This window comes from Myotis daubentonii, chromosome 5, assembly GCF_963259705.1.
Source record: "Myotis daubentonii chromosome 5, mMyoDau2.1, whole genome shotgun sequence".
Taxonomy (NCBI): Eukaryota; Metazoa; Chordata; class Mammalia; order Chiroptera; family Vespertilionidae; genus Myotis; species Myotis daubentonii.
Genome location: NC_081844.1, coordinates 13,335,837 through 13,358,523, shown reverse-complemented (window position 1 = coordinate 13,358,523; position 22,687 = coordinate 13,335,837). Strand labels below are relative to the sequence as shown.

Below are 22,687 nucleotides of genomic sequence, written 5' to 3'. Positions count from 1 at the left end.
AGGAAGCCGGAGTGATTACACAGCTGGCCAGCTAAGTGCCTGCTTAGAGCACCACGAAGTAGGGGCTCCAAACCAAACTTTAAAAAAATTTAATCTTTGATGTTTCGGGAAAATTGTTGAAGTTGTCGTTATAAGAAAAAAATAACTCAGACACTGTGGGACTGTAAATAACTATATGTAGCTGTTTAGTGGTTTAATTTGGTTCATAATTAGGCCCTACTGAAACTCACATCTCTTTGGCTGTTGATTTAGTGACTCACAGTCTTTTACCTTTATTCTCAGTCTCTCAAGTAAAGTAATAATTGATCCGGTAGAATCTTGGGTGATGATTGTTTTTCTCTCTGTAACAATTGGGAAATACCAAAAAAATAAAAAATTCTGATTTAATCTTTTAAAAAATAAATTTAAAAAGTGATTCAGAAGAGGAGAGAATAATTAGAAATAAGAAAAAAATTGCATTCTAGAAGCATCTCCCATTGTGACTCCAGTGGTTCCTTAATCGAACTTCTCTGGGACGTTCTCATCCTGCCACACAGAGGGAAAATCTGTTTTGTAGAAAGGGCACCTACAGCTTAAAGGGCTTAAAATGACGTAAGAGGCATATCAACCAAATACATTGAATGAATCTTGTTTGGATCCTGACTCAAACAAACCACTTACAAAAACAGTTATCAGACAATCAGGGAATCTGACCATTGACTGGATGTTAGATGAAATGATTACTTTTTTAGGAATGATGGCGGGACTGTAGTTAAGAAGATAGGGCTTGTCTTACAGAAATAGGCACTGAAATATTTATAGATGAGATGATGTGACACCCAAGAGTCACTTCCAGCTAATCTATGGGGGCGGGAATAGACTGGGTGTGTAAGAAACAAGCTCGGCCGTAAGTGATCATTTTTGATGTGTATATAGAAGTTTATTATTATCATCTCCACTTTCTTATATGTTGGGAAATTTTCAAAATAAAATGTAAAAAATTTTTTCCAGATTATCCTCTCCAAATATCTTGTTTTAATACTTGTGTGTTTAATAACTGGTGACACTAAAATTTTAAAAATTTTTTGTATATTTTTTATGAAACACTTGTTTCTATCCTTTGATAAGTTTAAAATATTTTAACTACTCATATTTTCCTTTTTGATTTGTAAAAGTCCTCATATATTAAAGATATTTGCCATCAAAAATATGTATGGCAGCCCTGTCCGGATAGCTCAGTTGGTTAGAACATCGTCCTAATACATCAAGGTTGCCAACTGGTTCAATCCCTGGTCAGGGCACATACAGGAAGCAACCAATACTTGCATAAATAAGTGGAACAACAAATCAATGTCTCTCTCTCTCTCAAATCAACTTAAAAAAATATGTATAGCAAATAGTTTCAGTTGACTAATGATGCTTTCTGCTGAACAGAAGCTTTTAATTTTTAGATACTAAGAGCTGATAGCTGTAGTTTTTATATTCTCTTATTCATACCAAAAATGTCTTTTTATTTTTTTATTTTTTTTAAAATATATTTTATTGATTTTTTACAGAGAGAAGGGAGAGAGATAGAGAGTTAGAAACATCGATGAGAGAGAAACATCGATCAGCTGCCTCCTGCACATCCCCCACTGGGGAAGTGCCCGCAACCCAGGTACATGCCTTTGACCGGAATCGAACCTGGGACCCTTCAGTCCGCAGGCCGACGCTCTAGCCACTGCGCCAAACCGGTTTCGGCAAAAATGTCTTTTTATAAAGGCTTTATTTTTTAGAGCAGTTTCAGGTTCACAGTGAGTTCGAACAGAAGGTGCAGAGAGTTCCCATATACACTGCCCCCACGCGCACAGCCCCCCCATTGTCAGCATCCCCCACCAGAGTGGCGTATTTTTTCAGTTGAGGTGCCGATACTGGCACATCATTACCATCCAAAGTCCATAGTTTCCATTAGGCTTCACTCTTGGTGGCGTACATTCTGAGTTTTGGTACATGTGTGATGACATGCATGCACCATTGCAGAATGATCTCACTGTCCTAAAAGCCCTCTGCGCTCTACCTGTGCATCCCTCCACACTTCTTATTTTTATGAAGCAAAACCTACCAATTTTAAATCAATTTAGGAATTATTAAATACCGATTCCAGCCCAGGCTGGGTGGCTTAGGTGGTTGGGGTGTCATCCCATACACCAAAACGTTCCCGGTCAGGGCATATACCCAGGTTGTGGGTTCAGTCCTCAGATAGGGTGTGTACAAAAGGTGGCTGGTCAATGTTTCTCTCTCACATCGATATGTCTCTGTCTCCCTTTCTCTCTCTCTAAGATTAGTAAACATATCCTTGGGAGGGGGCTAAAAAATAAATAAATACCCATTCCTAAGCTCTAAATGATACCCATCATAAAGATGTTATCTTTTCAAGCGTCCCCCCCCCCAATTTTCTATTTTTATTTTTTACATTTTGGCACATTTGTTTCTCTTCTCCGTCTTTCCCCCTCCCTCTTACCTCACTGTGCCATTTGAGCTTAGGTTACAGACACCATAATGTAAGAACAGGCATATTATCTTATACTAGAGGCCCGGTGCATGAAATTTGTTCACTGCGCCCTCTCACAGTCCAGGACCCCTCGCTCCTTACGGCTCACCTGCTCGCTCACCTTAGCACTGCTGCAGAGGTGGGAGAGGCTCCCGCCACCGCCACTGCACTCGCCAGCCGTGGGTGCACACTGACCACCAGGAGGCAGCTCCTGCATTGAGCATCTGCTCCCTGGGTGGTCAGAGCACATCATAGCAACTGGTCGTTCTGGTCATTCTCCCATAACGGTCACTTAGGCTCTTATTATATAGATAACCACTCCCTGCAGAACAGCCTGAAATTTGACATTGACATAATACTTTATGTTACAACTCATATTGCAGTTTTGTCAGTTTTCCAATGTCTTTTATAGCAATTTCAGGCACAGGATCCAATCAGGATCATATATGGTATTTAACCATGTCTCTTTGTTCTTTATTAGGACAGTTTCCTTAGTCTTTCCTTGTCTTTCACAGTATTGACATCTTTGAAGATTATGAGCCAGTTGTTTCATGGAACCTCCCTTCACTCGGGAGTTTCCTTATGCTTAGGATTCGGTTATACAATTTTGTGTGATGAGTTCTTTTCCGGTCTTATATCCAGAAGCACATTATGTCCTTTTTTCTCTTAATGGTGATGTTAATTGATCATGTGGTTAAGGGTTTGTTCATTTATTTTCTGTGTAGTTACTATTCTTCCCTTTGTAAATAAAAAGAAATAATTTGTGGAGTGATATTTTGAGACTCTCCTGTTTCTCATAAAACTCACTCTATACATAGGATCTAATTTTGGTTCTTGAATCAACATTTACTGCTGTGCTTGAAAATCTCTCATTGCCATTAAAAACCATTTAAGGAAGACTCAGATTATTTTGTAATAACTTTACAAGGAAGGTACTATTAATACCCCCATTTTACAGATCAGGAAAGTGAGGTATAGCAAGGTTATCTGCCCAAGGTCATCCAACAAGTAAGTATAGGTAGGGTTTGGACACGGTTGTCTGACTGCAGAGCATGTGCTGTTATCTTCTACACAAAGCTGCCCATTGATCTTTTACTGTGTGACTTCTGTCTTTGCCTGTAAGTTTAATAAGACCTTCTCTTCCTGAGATAAAATAGTCACTAATATTTTCTTCCTGTACTTTGGATGGTCTCACTTCTGTACATGTTTACCTTGAGAAGTTCAGTTGGCAGCTGGAAATTCAGCTTTAGAACCTGAGAGGGAGGTCACAGGTCAAGATTAGGTTAAGGAGTCATCACCCCTGGTCTTTTTGGAGTAAATTTGGATTGTTGGGTGACCAGTGTTTAGTGATATGTCCGTGTTCTCTGCTGATAGGTCGGTCCTGGAGCCACTTGTAGAGCGCAGGGCCTCGTCAGGTGCCCGAGTGGAAGATGTGCCCCTCAAAGAGGACAGTGAGAACCGGATCAGCAAGTCCAAGAGAAAAGAATGGAGCATGAGCAAGTCCCAGGTCATTGCAGAGAAAGCGCCAGAGCCTGACCTGATGGTAAGAAAAGGGGTGGGGGGACGTGACAGAGGTTTTCCAGAGCATTCCCTGTAGCCAGGGACATCGCCATTCTCCTCACAGCTCCGAGTCAGCAGACAGAAGCCTAGCCATGGCTTTCCCAGGCCCCGCAGCCGGTGGCAGGGGCAGTTCTCAGCCTGTGCTAAGAAAAGCCTGCTCAGAGAATCTGAGTCTCTAAGTCAACAATGGCGTAAGATCTTGGCCACAGTGTAAACATGTGGTTCTCGCCACCATGTTCCATGAGTCCGTCTAAACATTGTCATTTCTCTTCTTTTAACTTAAAAAAAATAAAAGGTACTTTTCCTTCCGTAAAGCCACATCAAGTGCGGCTAGACCAGCTTTCCCTGAGAATCAGGGTGGCTCACTTCCAGCCTAAATGACACAATCCAACTGTGGTCAAAACCAAGTCCACAGCCGGCCAGGACGCACTCTGTGGTTCCGGAATTGCTGTTAGTGTCTTTGCCAGGGTGGCCACCTCATGGGAATGTGCTAAGCTTGAAATGGCTCCTGGAATTACGCCTTTAACACGTTTCTGCTCAGCAGACAAGGTTGTTCAGCACTGATGAGTTCAGCCGTCCTCACCGTGAGTACATTTTCCTGTTTCCCCCACCCCCGTGCTAGAGTCCAGCCAGAAAAGCACAAAGGCCCAAGAGTCTCCAGCTGTTGGACAGTCGGCTGACACCGTTTCATGGTTCTTCACCTCCTCCGTCAACACCCTTGAGCCCGCCTCCCCTCACTCCTAAAGCTACCAGGACCCTAAGTAAGTTTGTTGTTGGTTTTTTTAAATATTTTTTTATTGATTTCAGAGAGGAAGGGAGAGGGAGAGCGAGAGAAAAATCAATGATGAGAGAGAATCATTGATTGGCTGCCTCCTGCACGCCCCCTACTGGGGATCGAGCCCACAACCCGGGCATGTGCCTCTGACCTGAATCGAACCCGGGACCCTTCAGTCCACAGGCTGATGCTCTATCCACTGAGCCAAACCAGCTAGGGCAGTAGGTTTTCCTGTATATGAATCCCTTATATTCATTTTACTAAGAATGGAGTGTATTTATGAATCTGAGCAATTTTTTACCAAAATAGCCACAAGGTATATGCAAAGCTGGTCCAGTTCAGTGGTCATGGGTATAATGCAGTTAGACTAGTCCTCACCAAACCAAGGAGCCCTCCGGTTACTAGGACTCATTAACCTTTTCTTTAGTGCTCCACGGGGCGTCACTCCCCTTTCCAACTATGAAAGTCTAACTGAGGTAGATCCAGGCAGGACCAGAGAGGATGCAAGTTCCTTATGACCTACTGACTAGATAGCCCTGTACCTTACCTAGGGAAGGGTCCAAAGTGAGGGCAAGAAATAGGCCCATAAGCTCCTCGCGGCCACACGGCCTGAGGAGAATTCCAAGGCACCCTTGGTAAGGGGAGCGCTGCAGGGTAAGTCGCTGCGCCAAACGGGAGACTGGTCAACCAAGAGCTAGAGAGAAGCAGGTGAGGTTTCCTGGAGGAAGTGGGTATCGTACCCTTTAAAGGATAGAACAGACAGTTCAGTTACATTTAACTCGTACTTATAGGCCACCTATTATGTGACTTTAAGCACTTGGGGGACGTCAGAGAACAGAGTAATACCCTAAGTCCTAGGAAACGTTTTCATCATCAGTTTAATGGTAAAAACCCTGAACGAAAAGTGGAATTTTTACAGCAGAACTTCCTGTGAAGCCTTCCGGGGAATGGAGGGCACTGCCTTTGTCGCTAGGGGTGAGCAGGTCTTCATTCCGTCCGCAGTAAGCATGGACTGTGAGCTTAGCAATTTGGCTGGTTGGTTCAGGTGTTACCTGGCAACCAGAAGTTCCATGAGATTCCTTATGAATTCGTTGTCTTCATCTCCTTTGTCTCCTTTCTAGGCTCCCCATCTTTGCAGACAGATGCGCTGGTGACTGCTCCTGTGCCTCCTCCCCCTCCCCCCAAAAGCAGCCAGCGGAGCTCCTCAGAGGTATGGGCCCTGGGGCCGGAGAGCACCCTCGTGGGAACGCAGCCTTGGCCCTCCCGGCTTTTTAGTGGACAGTTTCCCATAGGACGTGTCACTGCTCGATTCTTGGTTCTTCCTGAAACCATGAAGGCTAGGGCAGCTTTCGGCGGGAAGGAGCCGGCGCAGGGGGCCTTCTCATCTGATGGGAGCGTGAGCCTTCCTCCGTTCCCCGCCCGGGGTGGAGCGGGGAAACAGGCAGCGTTCCGGTTTATACTTAGGAGTTTACTTCTGAGTGGGTGACGGTCATTCCGGAATGGCCTCTGGTAGGTTGCCTTCATTCCTTTAACAAATGTTATTGAGCGCCAAGTACCCACGTGTTGGGGATAGGTCAGTGCTGGCGTATAACAGATCAAGGCAAGCAAGGGAGGATACGTCAGCCTCACTTCCCTCCACTTGGCAAAGGTTAGCTAGAAGCTGAAGCAGAGCTGGAAATGTGGAGGAGAAGGCAGGCTTGGGAAGAAAGAGGACTCATGTCTCCTTTCCCTTGCTCCCTCAGATTGCTCCCCCGCTGCCCGTGCGAAGAGAAGCCAAAGTCCCACCTCCACCACCTCCCAAAGCTCGGAAATCCGGCGTCCTTTCTTCTGAGCCCGGACCCCAGTGAAGGCCGTGTCCTCTGAAACGCAGAGCGCCTTGGACAGCTGAGGCCGTGTCCTCCCGGTGCGGGGCCCCTGCTGACTGCCTTTCCTATTCTGGGAGGAGGCTCACCAGCTCATAACGTTTAGTTCTTTCCCACCTTCTGTCCGATCGTGCCTGAGGCCATGCGACAGTTTTAATCCGCGTGGAATTCCACAATTGACCTGTCCTGTGCATTTCTCAAGAGAGCTCCCTCCCTCCCCATCATTAAATTTCAGCCTCAGCGCAGCGCCAGCGGGACCTGCTAAGGCCTGGAAAGGCCCTGTGGCGGTGGCTGGAACGACCCCAGGAGCCCACTCCTTGGACGCATTTCTTGCTCTGCTGCAGCTGAACAGTTGTGCTTGTGGCGTCGTTTTCTCACGTGGACGCCTGCCACCCCATATAACCTATTGGGAGAGACTGATATCAAGTACTTTGAAATAATTATAACTTTCTATGTCTACTATGTCTTTTTTGAGGAAAAGAACATCTTTTTTAATGAAGACTGGATGCTCTCAAGTATGCATGGCTGTCATTATTGACAAACCATGGACTCTCGTGAGCCCCAAGCTCCTGTGCCCCTCACCCGCGCCCACTTGTGTAAGAGGGGAGCTGTCCGCCCCCCTCGGGGGTCCTCCCCACTCCCCACTGGGGGCCCTCACTGCGCAGCAGTGGTGCCTTCCTACTGTGACGCCTTCAAAACTCTTTCTTTTCTACAAACAGTTTCTTGTCCTGTTAGCTCTTCTGAGCTCAAATCACTGGATATAAGGGACTTGGAAGCCCGGGTTCAACAGTTTCTCTTCCAGCCCCCGTTTGGATGGCTCGGCAGCGCCTCTCTGCAGCCTGATTTTACCCCGGAGAATACAGTGCAATACCGCCTTTTGATTATTTATTCCTCTTGATTGTGGATTTAATTTGATTATGTGTTTATGGTACTAATGTGATTTAGGTGATCAAATGTCGCCTACACACACATCAACAGCCACACAAATTAAAGACGTTTTGAGATAGAAGGGCCTTCAAAGTCATTCAAACAACCCCCTTCTTTTATAGATAAGGAAATTGAGGTTAAACACAGATGATCCTACTAGAGACTCTTACTAATAACCCAGCTTGCTAATGGAGGCCATACCCAGATAACACTTATATGTAGAAGACAATGCTGACAAACTCTTTAAAGCATACCCTTAGCTAGATCAACAACGGAAATGGCCCAGGTATTTCTATCCTCCTCTGGTGTTTGTGGCCAACTAGACAACCTATTGACTATGGCTCCCCTAGGTCAACATGGGGGATTCGACAGGGCCTCTCTACGTGGCAGAGTCCCCTCTCTTCAAGGCAGAGAGAGCTTCCCCTCCGAGGATTTGGGCTTGCTTGCCTAGGTGGGTGTTTGTGTGCTTGCCTGGCCACCCCTCTTTTAGGAGAGACAGACTCATTCACCACAGGGTCAGGGGAGTAGACCTCCCAGATATATCCTGCGTTCCTCAAGAAGTGAGGATGCATAGTTTATTTTTTTAAATACATTTTTGTTGATTTCAGAGAGGAAGGAAGAGGGGGAGAGAGAAACATCAATGATGACAGAGAATCATTGATTGGCTGCCTCCTGCATGCCCCCGACTGGGGATCGAGCCCGCAACCCAGGCATGTGCCTGACGGGAATCGAACCATGACCTCCCTGGTCCATCGGTCGATCCTCAACCACTGAGCCGCTGAGGCCGGGCATGACTATGCATATTTAAAACGGGGGGGAAAGGGCTGGTCTTCACCCACGAGAACCTACAACGTGGTGTAATGGAAAGAGCCTGGGCTTTGGAAGTAAACCCATTTGGTTTCAAATCATCAAACTCCCTCAAATTATTTGAAATTTTCTGAGCTTCCATTTCCTCACCTCTCAAGATGGGAATAATACTTGCCACACAGGATGCTGGGAGGTTCCAATGAGATCAAACATGTGAAGTAAGAGGCACTCACCTAATGGTCCTTTCTTTTCTCTGCTCGGCCAGAATAAGGCCTGGGCCTCTCTAGGAGTATTATTGATAGTCTGTATTTTTTTAAAGATCATTTGGAATGTGAGTGCCGGTTACTTCTGCGCGTACAGTCCCTCTCATTTTGTGGAGCCTTTTACATAATTACTTATGACTGACGATACAGGGATGATAAGAACCGAAGGGGATTTTATTGGTAAGTGGGAAGAGCTCAAGAAAACGAAGGAACAGAAAGAGAAGGAACAAAGGCCAGGCAGGGCTTGGGCAGAGCCGGGAGCCCCTTCTGGGAAACTGCCCGCACGCTGGCTGGAGGGGACCCGTACGCCTCGCCCGCTTTTCGTGCTGCCATTCAGGTAGAGCGATGTAAACGGGACAGAAGGAACAACCCAAGCGTGTTCCTGCAGCGTGGGAGCGAGTCCTGGTGCACACATGCCAGATACCTTCCCTCTCTTATTATAACATTTCCCATGTGGTTCCTTTCCCACATTAAAGGGGACGTAGGGTCTCTCCTGCTGAACAGAAGGGATTCTAGGTAATGTCCTGAATAATAGGTTACAGGACATTGGAAGGTTCATGTCCTTGGGAAGCCATTGGATTGGGTAGGGAAGAGTGATATTTGACAAAAGGTCATGAATAAGGTGTGTGCTGAAGTCAGAGGAAGGCTGCAAGAAATGCCTTGATTCTGTTAAATATAGGAGAGATGAGGGGCAGGGATAAAAAGAAAAAGAACTGCCCTAACCGGTTTGTCTCAGTGGATAGAGTGTCGGCCTGCGGACTGAAGGGTCCCAGGTTCGATTCCAGTCAAGGGCATGTACCTTGGTTGTGGGCACATACCAGTAGGGAATGTGCAGGAGGCAGCTGATCGGTGTTTCTCTCTCATCGATGTTTCTAACTCTATCCCTCTCCCGTCTTCTCTGTAAAAAAATCAATAAAATATATTTTAAAAAAAGAACTTACGTTCCCTGAGAAGAACTCTGGAGTATTGAAAAACATTGGAATTAGCCCCAAGTTGTCACAACCCTAGTGAATATTGGCTTATGAGATATTTTTAATCTCCTTTTTCTGTCCTGGTGACTTTTCTTGCTTTGATTTTTTTTTTAAGAATTGTTTCATTTAACATATATTAGGCTTCTGTTAAATGGTAGGCACTGTACTAGACCCCCAGGAAGAGGCAGTTCAATGTCTTCAGTGGGAGCAGCCCCAGGATACAAAGATTGTTGTGTGTTGTGGGATGGGAAGTGAGTGGTATTAAAGGAAAGTGAACCCGAAATAAATAAGGCTCCTGGGCCATGCTGTCCTCCCCTCCACCTTCACACCTGACTCCAGAATTGCAGTAATTTTCTCCTGTCAGGGACACCCTTCAAAACTTGCTGTCACACTGCAAATCCCTAAGGAAAAACAAGAACTAAAGCAAGACTTGAGATAATCTACCTTTGTTAGCTTTCCAAGCTGCAAGAATCCTTCCCCTCCAGCTATTCCAGATCATGGGACCATTCCTTATTTTAAAATCAAGGCATAACGTTTATACAGTTAAGTGCTCAAATCCTAGTGTACAGATGGATGACATTTAACTGGTATACACTCATGTCACCACCTCTTGGATCCAGATGCAGTCGACTTCAAATTTGTTCCTCCTTTCCTCTCATTCTTAGGTGTAATGAAAAGGAAGGAAAAACTCCACCATCAACACAAAACAATAGCGTACTTTTTGGCAAGTCAATATGTAGTCCAGTCATATTGGGCCTCAGTTTCCTCATGTAAGAAATATATATACATACTGAGGTTACATAATTTTTAGAATCCTTTCAACCCTAGCTTTCTTTTATTCTAAGTAAATGAAGGTGAGTTTGAAAGAAACAAAGTTTCTGTAGGCTTTTAAGTCTCTACACCATGACCAAGTGGGATTTTAAAATTAAGTTGGAAAAGGTAAGTTCCTCTTTGGGTGGGTTGAGAGTGGAATGCCACTTCTAATCTACAAAAGGAAAAAGTTTTCCTTCCACGTTGATGATTTCAGGCTGATTGTTAATAATTCAGCCAAAATTGGTCTCCAATAGTCCGGCCCAAACTCATCCATTAGCCATGTTTTGAGTTGTTCATTTCAACTTTGTCAAAAACCCTGTTGCCATGATTATTGTAAACTACTTGCTTGGGATTCAAACATGGACAGTTAAGAAAATGTGCATTGAAGTAGAAAAATTGTGTTCAGATTTGCTGTTATTTATTTTTTAAATTAAAAATGGAAGTGCATTTTAAAGTCCATTGTGTGTTCAGTTTATTATCTATATATATAAAAGCCAAGCAACTGGAATGGCGAATGACCAGTTACTATGACACACATGGGGGCTCCGATTGGCCCCCCACCCTGATTGGGGGTGGGGCCGGCAGGCGGACCTCCCACTTCCTCCTCCCTGCTGGCCCAGGCCTGATCGGCCCCCATCAAGCAGGCTGGCGAGACCCCACCCTTGCACAAATTCATGCACTGGGCCTCTAGTATGTTAATGAAATAAAATCATTTCTGAACTCCTTTTTATTGAAGCCTCCTTTATGACTCATCCCACCCAGAGTCCCTTCTGGCCTCCTTCAGTGCAGGTCTATTAAACTTGTACTGGGGGGGATGACTATCTTTGCCTCAAAGCAATAAAACTGCAATTTTTGGTTCTTTCCCTGCCCCCACCTCTCCCTCCATCCCTTTGGCATCTGAGCTGACTAGTTCATTCAATACAATACGTTCTATTTCTTTACTCGTTCACCACAGATAATTAGGCAGAGGTAAAAGGGAAAAAAGAGGTTAAAAGGAGTGTCTAATAACTTAGATGGAAAGGATGGGAACTGATTCTCAAACTAGATTGGACAATAGTATCCCTTGGGAAGAGGTGATATATCCAGACGAATGAAATCAGACTTTCTGGGGGAAAGGAGTGGGACCCGGACAGCCACTACTTCTTTTAAATCTCCCCGTGTTATTCCAATATTAGGGCAAGGTTGAGAACCACTACCTTGTAGGAAATGACAGCTTTAGGAAATTGGTGTTCAAGGTGTGCTTCTTAAACGCCCTGGTTTAAGTCCTGGCTTTATGCATAAGAATTTTTTAATGTTTCAGCTCTTTCAAACATTTGCAATCTATTGCTTCTTAGAGCAAAAATGCTCCACTGTCAGTGTACATAAGACTCATCAGATGCTTGTTAAAAATTCAGATTTGAATCAATAGATCTAGGAAATCACTTGGGGTTTAGGTCCACATTGAACAATACTACTTTTAGCCCAGCTGATATGGCTCAGTGGTTGAGCATTGACCTATGAACCAGGTCACTTGTTGGATTCCCAGTCTGGGCACATGCCCAGGTTGTGGATTCTATCCCTAGTAGGGGGTGTGTGAGAGGCAGCTGATTAATGTTGATGTTTCTCATTGATGTTTCTATCCCTCTACCTTCCTCTCTCTCTCTGAAATCAATAAACACACACACACACACACACACACACACACACACACACACACACATATATATATATATATATATATATATATATATATATATATATATATATATATATATATACTAGAGGCCAGTGCATGAATTTATGCATGGGTGGGGTCCAGCTGGCCCACCCTGATCAGGGCAGCTGGGGGGAAGGGCCGCAGGTAGTTGGCGGGCCGGCCCCATCCACTGGTTGAACTCCTGGTCGAATTACCAGTTGAGGGGACAATTTGCATATTAGCCTTTTATTATATAGTCCTAGAGGCCCAGTGCATGAATTTGTGCACCAGTGGGATCCCTCAACCTGGCCTGCAGGATCGAGCCAAAACCAGCTCTCTGACATCCCCCAAGGGGTCCTGGATTGTGAGAGGGCGTAGCCAGGCTGAGGGACCCCACCAGTGCATTATCGGAGCCAGGGAGGGACATGGGAGATTGGCCAGCCACAGAGGGACCGCGGGAGGGCTCCAGGGTGTGTCCGGCCCATCTCACTCAGACCCAATTGGCCAGACCCCAGCAGCAAGATCACGTACTGGTCAGAGCATCTTCCTCCTGGTGATTAGTGCAAGTCATAGCAACTGGTTAACCGGTCGACTGTCTGCCCCCTGGTGGTCAGTGCATGTCATAGTGAGTAATTGAGTGACCTTAGCATATCATTATCATATTACACTTTGATTGGTTCAACAGCCCACCAGACAACCGGACACTTAATATATTAGGCTTTTATTATATAGGATTTTTTTTAAAAAAAGACTTGATTTGGAAACAAAAGAAGAGAAAAATACTTCTTTTAGAGCACCTTGCCCTGTCAAAATTTGTAAGCGAGGCTATTCATGCAATAATTCTTGCCTTTTCCCCCCAATCATCTCTAGAATACTACAACTTCTGTTAAAATGATCTCTTTTCAATCTCTCCTTTCTGTTACTTTCTCATTTCAAGCCATATATATTTGAGAACTTGCCTAATTAAATCTATCATGTTTTATGTTTCCCCAACTTCTATTTTGAAATAATGCAGCCTTTTTTCAAACTACACTGACAAGTTAAAGAGTTCTTCAGATTTAGGAAAATGCTTAAAATTTTAATGAAGGGGTCATTTTTACTCTCCTTCCCCTCAGTCACTTAGGCATTTGAGAATTAAATTATCCAATATGTTCATGTTGCAAATACTGGATGCCATCCCAAGCCTCTAACATCAGCATCGGTCATACATCCCATTCAGGGAGGCCCACAGCTGGCTCCAAAGAAATTGTCCCAAAGACAGGCTTTGGCAAAGGAAACCTGAGACTCCAAACAGGATGTATAAAATATGTTGCCTTTTTAAAACTTTTTAAAATATATTTTTATTGATTTCAGAGAAGAAGTGGGAGGGAGAGAGAGAGAGAAACAATGATGAGAGAATCATTGATTGGCTGCCTCCTGCATGCCCCCTACTGGGGGTGATGTGTCATAAAGTAGAGTATGGACCACATGACTGCCTAATTTTATTGAAGTGGGAGTGGAGAAGTCTTGGATTCAGTTTTAGAGATTCTGCAAATGGTGATATTTGGAAAATCTAGCACTGTACAGTAAGAGATATTTATACTAAAAAGGAGAGGTTTTCTCCCACATAGAATGTTTCTGACCCATATTTAAATTCCTTAATATAGGTCTTTCTTGCCCTTTTCAGAGGTATAGGGCCAGGGAGGGGAGGAGGAAGGCTTCATCTCTTTGATTAAAAGAGGAAAAAAAGGCCTAGGTCTTTGCCATGTGAATACAGGCACAGTTTGTTGCTGTCACACCAAACAAGTAATCTGAAATTTGAGTTTTCCAAATGGTCTCTGAGTCTCTTGGAGTTATAGGGTAAATGAGAATGTTAGTGTTACAGTGTCTGGGACCTCATAGAGAAATGGTCGCCAGTAAAACGAAGTTGACACGGGAGCCTCAGTACCCTTTCTCAGCTCCAATGAACAAAATAACTGAGCTCCCAGGTCCAAGTCCATTGGCTGCTTATAATAGTGCAATACAGAATCACTGACCACGGGACCCGACACAGGGAGTGGGTCTGTCTCAAACAGTTTCTTCATTGCAAAGGGAAGACCATAATACCTACTTTCCCTGGTCATTATGAGGGGTCATGAAAATATGCATGTATCTAGCACAAAACCTGGCTCTCTTTGTAGAGAATGAATGGTGGCAATGCTATTTGACCAAGGGAACACCTGTCTTCAACTGACTCTACACTCCGTAGTGCGGAGGAAAGTAACATAAACATCAGGCAGGTGAACACTATTACTTTTGGGTCTTGGTCCCAAAACTCGAGTGCACCACTTGCTCTGGTGAACCTGGAGAGACCACATGGGGCAGAAGAAGCAACGGACTAGGAGCCCAGCAGGCCTCCCTAGGCCTCTCTCAGGTTCTAATTGACTGTCAAAGGAATTAGAGACATTCTGACCCCACCTATCTCCTGTAGGGTATGGTCAAAAATAAAACTACAATCCCACAGAACACTGTAGCCGAATCAGCTTTTTTGGCCCAGACCGACACGGGGCTGTTGCCCTGTGGGCACAGGGTGGCGAAGGAGGAGAGCCTGAGATTCCTGGCCAACAGGAGTGTTGGCTTTGTGTTCTCTCTCCGCTCCTCTGTTCGGCAGACACATCTGGGGGAGGCCCCTTTGTGGCTTACAATATCCCTCCCTCACCAGAGGTTTGAGTTAGAGAAAGACTTCGTTAATATTTATGCCACTTTATTCACACTACTTCATTATGAAATACATGCACCTTGGCATAAGAATTTCTGAAATTCACACAGTTTACAGATATTAAATGGGACACAGATTTCAAAGTCAGAATTATACTTGTGTTGTCATTCCTTTTTGGACCAGTGGGTTTAAATCTTCTTCTGCCCAGTTTCCTCTTCAATCAGACTTTCCTGAAAAATATGTGAGTAACAAATAGCTCAGGGTTGATTTTACTGGCTAAATTTCATTATGTATGTTTTGATACATTATTTCTAAATCATTGAAATAGAAATAAAAGATTCATTTGTTTTGTGCACTAGGAAATGCTAAATAGATATACGATCATGTTTTTTAAAGTTATTTATAATAAAATCTACATCAATAATTTAAGGATAGGACGCGAGGAAGACGGCGAAAGAAGGGTCTGAACTATCAGTTTGCTATTAACCAAGCCTTTGCTTCAACTTCTTCTCCTAATGTCATGTTTGGGAAATTTTAGTGCTTGCTATAGTATTTTATCATGCAGTAAACAGGATTAGAAAGAGAAAGGAAATAAAGATGCCTGCCTGCGTTTTTCATTTTCCTATGGGTGTGGAAGTTCAAGTCAATGGAGAAAACTAAAACTATAGCTTAACTTCTCATATGATCTATTCAGGCTTTCCCTGCTCCTGGCACAGCATCATTACCTGCCATGCCTCCTAACTGTACAAACAAGTGGACATGGGGCTCAGAGAACACCCACACAGACCTCAAGATTCCATTTCTATATTCAATTCTCTTTGTACTTTTTAAAAAAATCAAGTCTACATTGGGTTACTATATTTCCATTTTTTAAAGTCCTTGCCCAAGGATATGCTTAGTGATTTTAGAGAGAAAGGGGTGGGAGAGAGAGAGAGAGAGAGAGAGAGAGAGAGAGAGAGAGAGAGAGAAACATCCATGTGAGAGAGAACATAGATTGATTGCTCTCCAGACATGCCCCAACCAGGGATGGAACCCACAACCCAGGCATGTGCCCTGAGTAGGAATTGAACCGGCAACCTCCTGGTACATCGAACGACGTTCAACCAGCTGAGCCACACCGTCTGGGCTAGGGCACCACTTTTAATTTCTGCATTTCCCAGGGACCACAATGCCATACCAGGACAAATGAAAAATTGGTGAGAGGGATGGTTACCTAGAGAAGAGTCTGGGGTGTATATTTGAGCAGTGGGAAGAGATTTGTTTTGTCCATCATCCTAAAGGCTAAAGCCAACATTAGCAGATAAGGGTTACAGGGTGATTTCAATTCCATTTATGAAAGAAAACAAAAAGAAAGGTTCCAGCCATTGTACTCTAACCACCAAGAGGGGGTGTCATGAGATAGTGAGGACCCTACCACAGGAGGAACTCAGGCAGTCAGGAAGGGAAGTCACGAAGTGGCTGAAACATGGTTGCCCTAAGTGGACTCCCGACAAGGTGGTACCCAGGGGCCGGTCCATTTCTAAAGCCCATGTTAATATACATATATATAATTGATTTCACAGAGGAAGGGAGAGAGAGATAGAAACATCAATGATGAGAGAGAATCATTGAGCAGCTGCCTCCTGCATGCCCCCACTGGGGACAGAGCCCGCAACCTGGCCATGTGCCCTTGACTGGAATCAAACTGGAGACCCTTCAGTCCGCAGGCTGAAGCTCTATCCACTGAGCCAAACCAGGCAGGGCATTATTTTCACTGTCACTCACCAGCGCTCCTTTCAGCTCCCTGAGGGCAGAAGGTGGCTGGTGAAGGGTGCATTCGAAGTGCTGAGGCTCTGCTAGCTGATCCACCTCTTTGGCTCTCTGAAGTAAAAGAATGTGATTCTTGGAGATAGAGATAGAGACATGAAACAGGGTTTCCCATTTCCACTGAAAATCATCTGTGGAAAGTGGGGTCGAGGTGGATGGGGGACTGAGAAGGGTGCGGGATTGGGATGGGGGCTTGAGGAGCACACGTCTGCCAGGCGGCGGAGGTGCTGGGGAGGCAGCAGAGATTTCCTCTCCGGAGATGCTGAGGATGAGGCATTTCTAACTCAGGAGAAGACAGTATACAAAATATGCCAGAGTTATAGTTATGAATAGGGTTGATTTTTATGTTCTAATTTTTAGTAAGTGTGTCATAGTTAAATAAGAGTTGCTTCACATACAATCTTGTATAAAGGAAACTTCAATTTCTGGGGCTTCTATATTTCATACAAAATTATTATTCTCCAAAAAGAGAGATTTCTTTCCAGTGATTTTAAGTTTCTCCCATTAAGTTTCCCATTTTCAGGCTTATATTAAGTGTCCCAGCCCCGAATCACACATCCTTTAGGGCCAAGTTTATTTACCATTAATTAAAAAACAAATAATAACAAGAACTGTTTTTTATAAATCCACTGACTTTTTTGGGGAGGTTAACCAGCTACATATATGGCCCCTCTCATGGAATCCTCACATTCCAAGAAGTTGCGTTTTATAAATTAAGGAAACCAAACAAACCAAGTCCTCTGTTGGTACTGAAATCTAATTTACATGAAATGAAATCCAGCATACTTTCCAGTATATGTTTTGTCTCCTTAAGCTGCTAACTCTTCTGCTCTAGCAGCCTCTGGCTTCTATGCTTAAATACCCATATTAGTAAAAAGGAATTATAGAGCATGCACCCTTGATAAGGATATGTATTTATGTTATAAAAATGTGCTGCTGACATAAATCGTAGGTATTTTTTAAAAGATAAAATAAGAAAGAAAAAATCATAAGCAGAAGTTCTAAGATTTTCTTTCAAACTCTCAAGGATTATCTTGCCCTAGAGACCCTGGCTCCATCCGTTGTGTCTAATTCCTTTGGCAATTCTGTGCTCTCTGAGTACCACACCTTGGGCACTTGTTGCTGTATTCTCTTGGAGTTGATCCTTTCCTTTGCCTTATTGGTCCTCATCTGAATTTAAAGCAGGAATGGAGTTCACTGTGTGTCTTATCACCCCCGGAATACCCAGGGTGGAGTCTGGAGTAGTATTGTGGACACACCCAGAATGCGAGTATAGTTACTATATTTGATTATTGAGCCAAATAAGCCATGTCTCATTTGGAAGGTGAGAGAGACTTACCTCTTGGAATGAGTCAATCAAATTTTCTGCATTTCTTTTTCCTCCAGGGCGCAATCCGTAGGACCAGTGCTGGCTGGAGCAGCTCACCACACACAATGTCAACAAAATAAGTCCAGCTAGAAGTTTTGGTATTGGCTCCATTCTAATAAACATCAATGCAACAATCAAAATAGACCCAGACCGGGTTGAGCAAAAAAGACCTCTTTGGTGGAAAGCTTAACAGTTGTGTCACTAACCCAGTGGAAGATGGGGGTAGGAGTCGTCTACAATTTTCACACACGGGTACATACCCACTTGCTTATCTTGAGTTTCCTAACCATTGGGGACCAACGCAGTTCTTTAAAGTAAAATATTCTATTTTTATTTTCATTATTATTTTGTTATCCAAATTCATGATTTCTCCCTTATGAAGTTAACCTTTTGTCGTAACCTTTTCCCCTTTTGTCACTGGTTTTCAATTTTGTTATTCCTGGGGTAAAGGCAATTGGGGCATCTACTGTGATAAATAGCTTCTACTGAAAATTTCTGGCTAAAATGTATGTTTTATGACGTTAAATGGCTACACTAGGTACTAATTACATTTTGTTGACTATCTGTCCTCTAGTCTCCATGCATTGGTGCTGGCTGGACTGTCTGTGAGTGAGAAAGGACTCACTCAACACCTTTAAATGCACTGAGTCCCAGACCAGATGTCTCTCTGGCTAAGGTGGTCTCAAATGATCTAACGATATGTAGAGTTTTCTCAAAGAATCTTCAAATTAATTTTCATTTGATGGGAAGAGGCTAAAGACAAAATCAAATACTGGTCCATGAGCTGTTGCAACTCCCCAAAGGCTAGATCTCTGTGGCCAGGGGTGACAATGGCCATAAAGGTCAATGTTTCTTTAGACACTGTCACACCTGGACTTAGCCTGCAGGGTGCAGAAGCCCCATAGACAAACAATAGCATGCGGTCTTTAGGAAGCGCTAGACATACCAAGCATTTTACCTGTCCGAGAGCAAAGAGCCAAAGAACAGCACGCTTCCTCTGGAGGGTGTTGAATGCTGTGCCTTTTCATTTTCCTCGCTTCTTTTTTTATATGAATCTCTTCCAGGGCCCTGCATCTTTCCCGCTGGTAAATTGTACTGCACTTGGACTATTTTTTAAGAGTATGTTTTTTAATCCTCACATAAAGCCCTTTAATGGAGTGTGTAATTGGAACACCCACTGGTATATCTGTTAAATTTACTTAAATCTTGCCCATTAAAACCTCAGCTAAGACTTTCATTGCTGAGGCCATAATTCAAAGAGATTAAAATCTAGCCAGGATGGCTTTCCTTGAAGAAATTGACAGATCTATCAAAAGTTCCAGGACAATAGCTATCTTAGATTAAGTGATGTTGAATGCACACATAAAAACTTCCACAAAGAAGTTGACATGAAGATGCCTGGGAGCTGGTCTCAGTACTTAGATCTGTAAAGGAACTTACTTATAAATAATAATGATTGTAGGCACTACACCAAGCCCATGTAGAACCCTAAAGTATATTGTATGGGTTGGAAAATCCCCCAGTCTCCTACCCAACAGGCTCCCTCCTTGACTTGAAAGCCTTCCATAGCATAAAAAATGTAAACAGAAACATTGCAATTAGAATACATTAAGCACAAGACCATCTAGAGCAGACTTAGGTCAACAGTTCACCTCATTCCAGTAAGTGCTTACCCAGGTAAAATATGCAAATCACTGTACTAAAAGCAGTGGGAGCACAAAGATGAGAAATAATAGTTTCCTGCTATAAGACCAACCTCACTCATTATTAATAGTCCTGCAAAATGGATACCATTATCCAAATTTTATAGATAGAGGCCCAGTGCATGAAATTTGTGCATGGGAGGGGAGGGTCCCTCAGCCTGGGCTGCACCCTCTCGCAATCCGTGACCACTGGCTCCTAACCACTGGCCTGCTTGCCTGATTGCCCTTAACCACCCGCCTCCCTGCCTGATGCCCCTAACAGCTTGCCTGCCTGCCTGATTGACCCTAAACACCTCTGCCTCAGCCCCCACACCCAGGACCCAGACTTCCCTCCTCTAGCCAGCCACAAGCAACCAGGACCTGGGTTTCCCTCCCGCTGGCCAGCTGCAGGCAACTGGGACCCAGGCTTCCTTCCATCTAGCTGGCTGCAGGCCCCCCCGAGACTCCGGATGGCTTTGCCCGGGCCCTGGCTTTGTCAGGAAGGATGTCCAGAATGACATCTGGTCTAATTAGCATTTTACCCTTTTATTAGTATAGATCAGCCATGGGCAAACTATGGCCCGCGGGCCAGATCTGGCCCGTTTGAAATGAATAAAACTAAAAAAAAAAAAAAAGACCGTACCCTTTTATGTAATGTTTACTTTGAATTTATATTAGTTCACACAAACACTCCATCCATGCTTTTGTTCCGGCCCTCCGGTCCAGTTTAAGAACCCATTGTGGCCCTCGAGTCAGAAAGTTTGCCCACCCCTGGGATAGATGCTTCAACCCAGCAGTGAGCCCTTGGATATGTTGTTTACACAGTACAATTATTTAAAAGACAGTGAACCATTGATCTTTATTGCATTTGTTTCAGTACATATTGTCTTTCTCTAATTTACCAGTGGGCTCTGACTCATGATAGTCAAGGATTTCATCTTAAACATCCTATATAATAAAAGTGTAACATGCAAATCGACTGGGATGGCTGAACAACCAGTCGCTATGACATGCAATGACCACCAGGGGGCAGACGCTCAATGCAGGAGCTGTGCCTAGCCTGCAGACCCTGATCACTTGATCGGGGGGCCTGCTGGCCAACCTCTCAGTCGCTCCCCCTAGCCAGCAGGCTCCAATGACCCAATGGGGAATAGGGAACTGGGAGTGGGTGGTGGTGGACGTGGGTGGCACCAGGCCAAGGCAAGTGTGAGCAGGGCCCCAATCGCCCCGCCAGTTGCCCCACACACAGAGGGCAACTGGGGTAGGGGGGAGGGGGAAGGAGGGCAGGGCTGGCTGCTGGGGAAGATTGGCCCTGATCACAGGCTGGGTCTAGGGATCCTACCCATGCATGAATTTCTTGCTCCGGGCCTCTAGTCTGTTAATAAATTTGTAGTTAGCATCCAATAAATATAGGTATGAATAAATGAATGAAAGTAAGGGTCTTTAACCAGATTAAGCCTAATGCTTCCTCTATTTCTGCAACAAAGATATGTTTAATCTGACATAGAACTAAATTTTCATGTTCAATTGGCTGTAAGGACTGTTATGACATATAGTAAAATGGTTCAAAATAATTGGATATTGGTCATTATAGAGCCAGGACTGGCAGCTTCTCCTTGGGTAGAACGCTAATCAATCAGTTGTTGCCCAGTGTCCTCTGGAACAATCACATTTGCAAGGATTTCAGAGAAAGGAGCAACGGTGTCCTGCCCAAATAAACTCCTCTGCTTTGCTCATCCATCTCTGGAGGCCGTCAGATCCTCAGGACAAGCTGCAGGACAAGTTAAAGTATAGTTGCAAATGGAAATTCTAAAAATAAAACGTGATTATTTTTTATACTCTTTGAATAATTTAAGGCCCATTCTGACATGAAGGAGTGGACTATCATCTCACCATAATAGAAAGGTAACGAGAAGCTATTTTTCAACAAAAGTTCATTATGTGTGAACAGTGTCCATTGAACTTGTCCAGTTGATTTCCTGTTTGCTGAAAGAGATGTGCTTCTTCTAATAGTGTGGCAGAACAGATGTGGTCTTTGGTTAGGACTAAAGAGAAGGGAGTAAGGACTGCTGGCCCTTACTGTCAGACTGACCACTTAGCTCGGGTTAGGCACCACTGGATTTCTTATTTCTATCAGCTGGTATTACATTCTTGAATAATGCTTTGAAGTTTTCAGATGAAGATAGCCACATACTCTATGAACTCATTCAGTATGCTTTATGCACTCTAAGTCTGCATTAGTATTGTAGTAGGTCACAGATATCAAGGGCAAAGGTCAGATTTGTTTAATTTTCTATAGCATCAAAGAGGGCATCACATATGCAATTAACAAGATCTTGATGTTTAGTGACAAACTCTGAACTTTCATGTAGTTCCAAGGACAGAACAATTTACCATGAAGCTAAATTTAGTAAACTGGGTTCAAATAATTGGATTTTAGAGTTACCATTTTTTTTCCTAAATTTAGAATTTTTCTAACAAAGTATGGCTTTAGAGGGAAAATGGCTTCATTATCAGCATTAAAAGAAACACTTTTAAATTATTAATATGCAACAATAGTGATTTAGTAATCTTGTCGACTGACAGATGCAAACCTCTTTTTTTGTCCTAATGTGAAATCTCAGCAGGAAGAACTCCTGAACACCTGCTGACATATCTAAGGTTGTGAAAGGGTTTCAGAAAATTAATCCTCGAATAGGTGCTCGGTATGGAAAATAAAGTAACTGCTTTTCTTTGTTCATATATTAAAGATGACTTAGTCCTGGCCGTGTGGCTCAGTTGGTTGGAGCATTGTACCTTACACCGAAAGCTGGAAGGTTCAATTCCTGGTCAGGGCACATACCTGGTTTGCAGGATCTCTCTCTCTCTCTCTCTCTCTCTCTCTCTCTCCCTCTCTCTCTCTCTCTCTCTCTCCCTCTCTCTCTCTCTCTCTCCCTCCCTCCCTCCCCTCTGTAAAATCAACAGAAACATAATCCTCGGGTGAGGATTTTT

At 43.8% G+C, this 22,687-nt stretch overlaps 2 protein-coding genes across 5 annotated transcripts in view; one reads left to right on the top strand and one right to left on the bottom strand.

Annotated features, from left to right (window-relative positions):
* Positions 1–7,594, top strand: part of DOCK5 (dedicator of cytokinesis 5) — a 206,496-nt gene extending 198,902 nt beyond the window's left edge. For both annotated transcript variants that reach the window (XM_059695951.1, XM_059695950.1), the window contains 4 exons: positions 3,884–4,052; positions 4,692–4,830; positions 5,966–6,054; positions 6,587–7,594. In XM_059695951.1, the coding sequence (XP_059551934.1) occupies positions 3,884–4,052; positions 4,692–4,830; positions 5,966–6,054; positions 6,587–6,691 (502 nt within the window). In that variant the 3' untranslated portion in view covers positions 6,692–7,594. The remainder of the gene's footprint in view (positions 1–3,883; positions 4,053–4,691; positions 4,831–5,965; positions 6,055–6,586) is intronic.
* A 5,311-nt stretch (positions 7,595–12,905) lies between these two features.
* Positions 12,906–22,426, bottom strand: GNRH1 (gonadotropin releasing hormone 1). 3 transcript variants are annotated; one of them, XM_059695949.1, is made up of 4 exons: positions 21,590–22,426; positions 17,985–18,126; positions 16,604–16,720; positions 12,906–15,069 (listed from the first exon to the last, which is right to left on the bottom strand). In XM_059695949.1, the coding sequence occupies exons 2-4, from the start codon at positions 18,123–18,125 to the stop codon at positions 15,028–15,030; spliced, it is 300 nt and encodes a 99-aa protein (XP_059551932.1). In that variant the 5' UTR covers position 18,126; positions 21,590–22,426; the 3' UTR covers positions 12,906–15,027. The 3 variants fall into 3 exon arrangements, with proteins under 3 accessions (XP_059551932.1, XP_059551930.1, XP_059551931.1); XM_059695947.1 differs by lacking the exon at positions 21,590–22,426 and adding an exon at positions 18,973–19,391; XM_059695948.1 differs by lacking the exon at positions 21,590–22,426 and adding an exon at positions 18,973–19,391 and having other exon boundaries at positions 16,604–16,699.
* Positions 22,427–22,687: the final 261 nt, after the last annotated feature.

What these genes read in the sequence shown, in the direction of transcription:
- GNRH1 (XM_059695947.1), bottom strand. Translation starts at nt 19,088, where the DNA reads ATGCAGGGCCCTGGAAGAGATTCATATAAAAAAAGAAGCGAGGAAAAT. An exon ending in GGCTCTTTGCTCTCGGACAG is followed by an intron (nt 18,127 to 18,972) that starts GTAAAATGCTTG and finishes GATGTTTATTAG; the next exon opens with AATGGAGCCAATACCAAAAC. An exon ending in GGGAGCTGAAAGGAGCGCTG is followed by an intron (nt 15,070 to 16,603) that starts GTGAGTGACAGT and finishes CATATTTTTCAG; the next exon opens with GAAAGTCTGATTGAAGAGGA.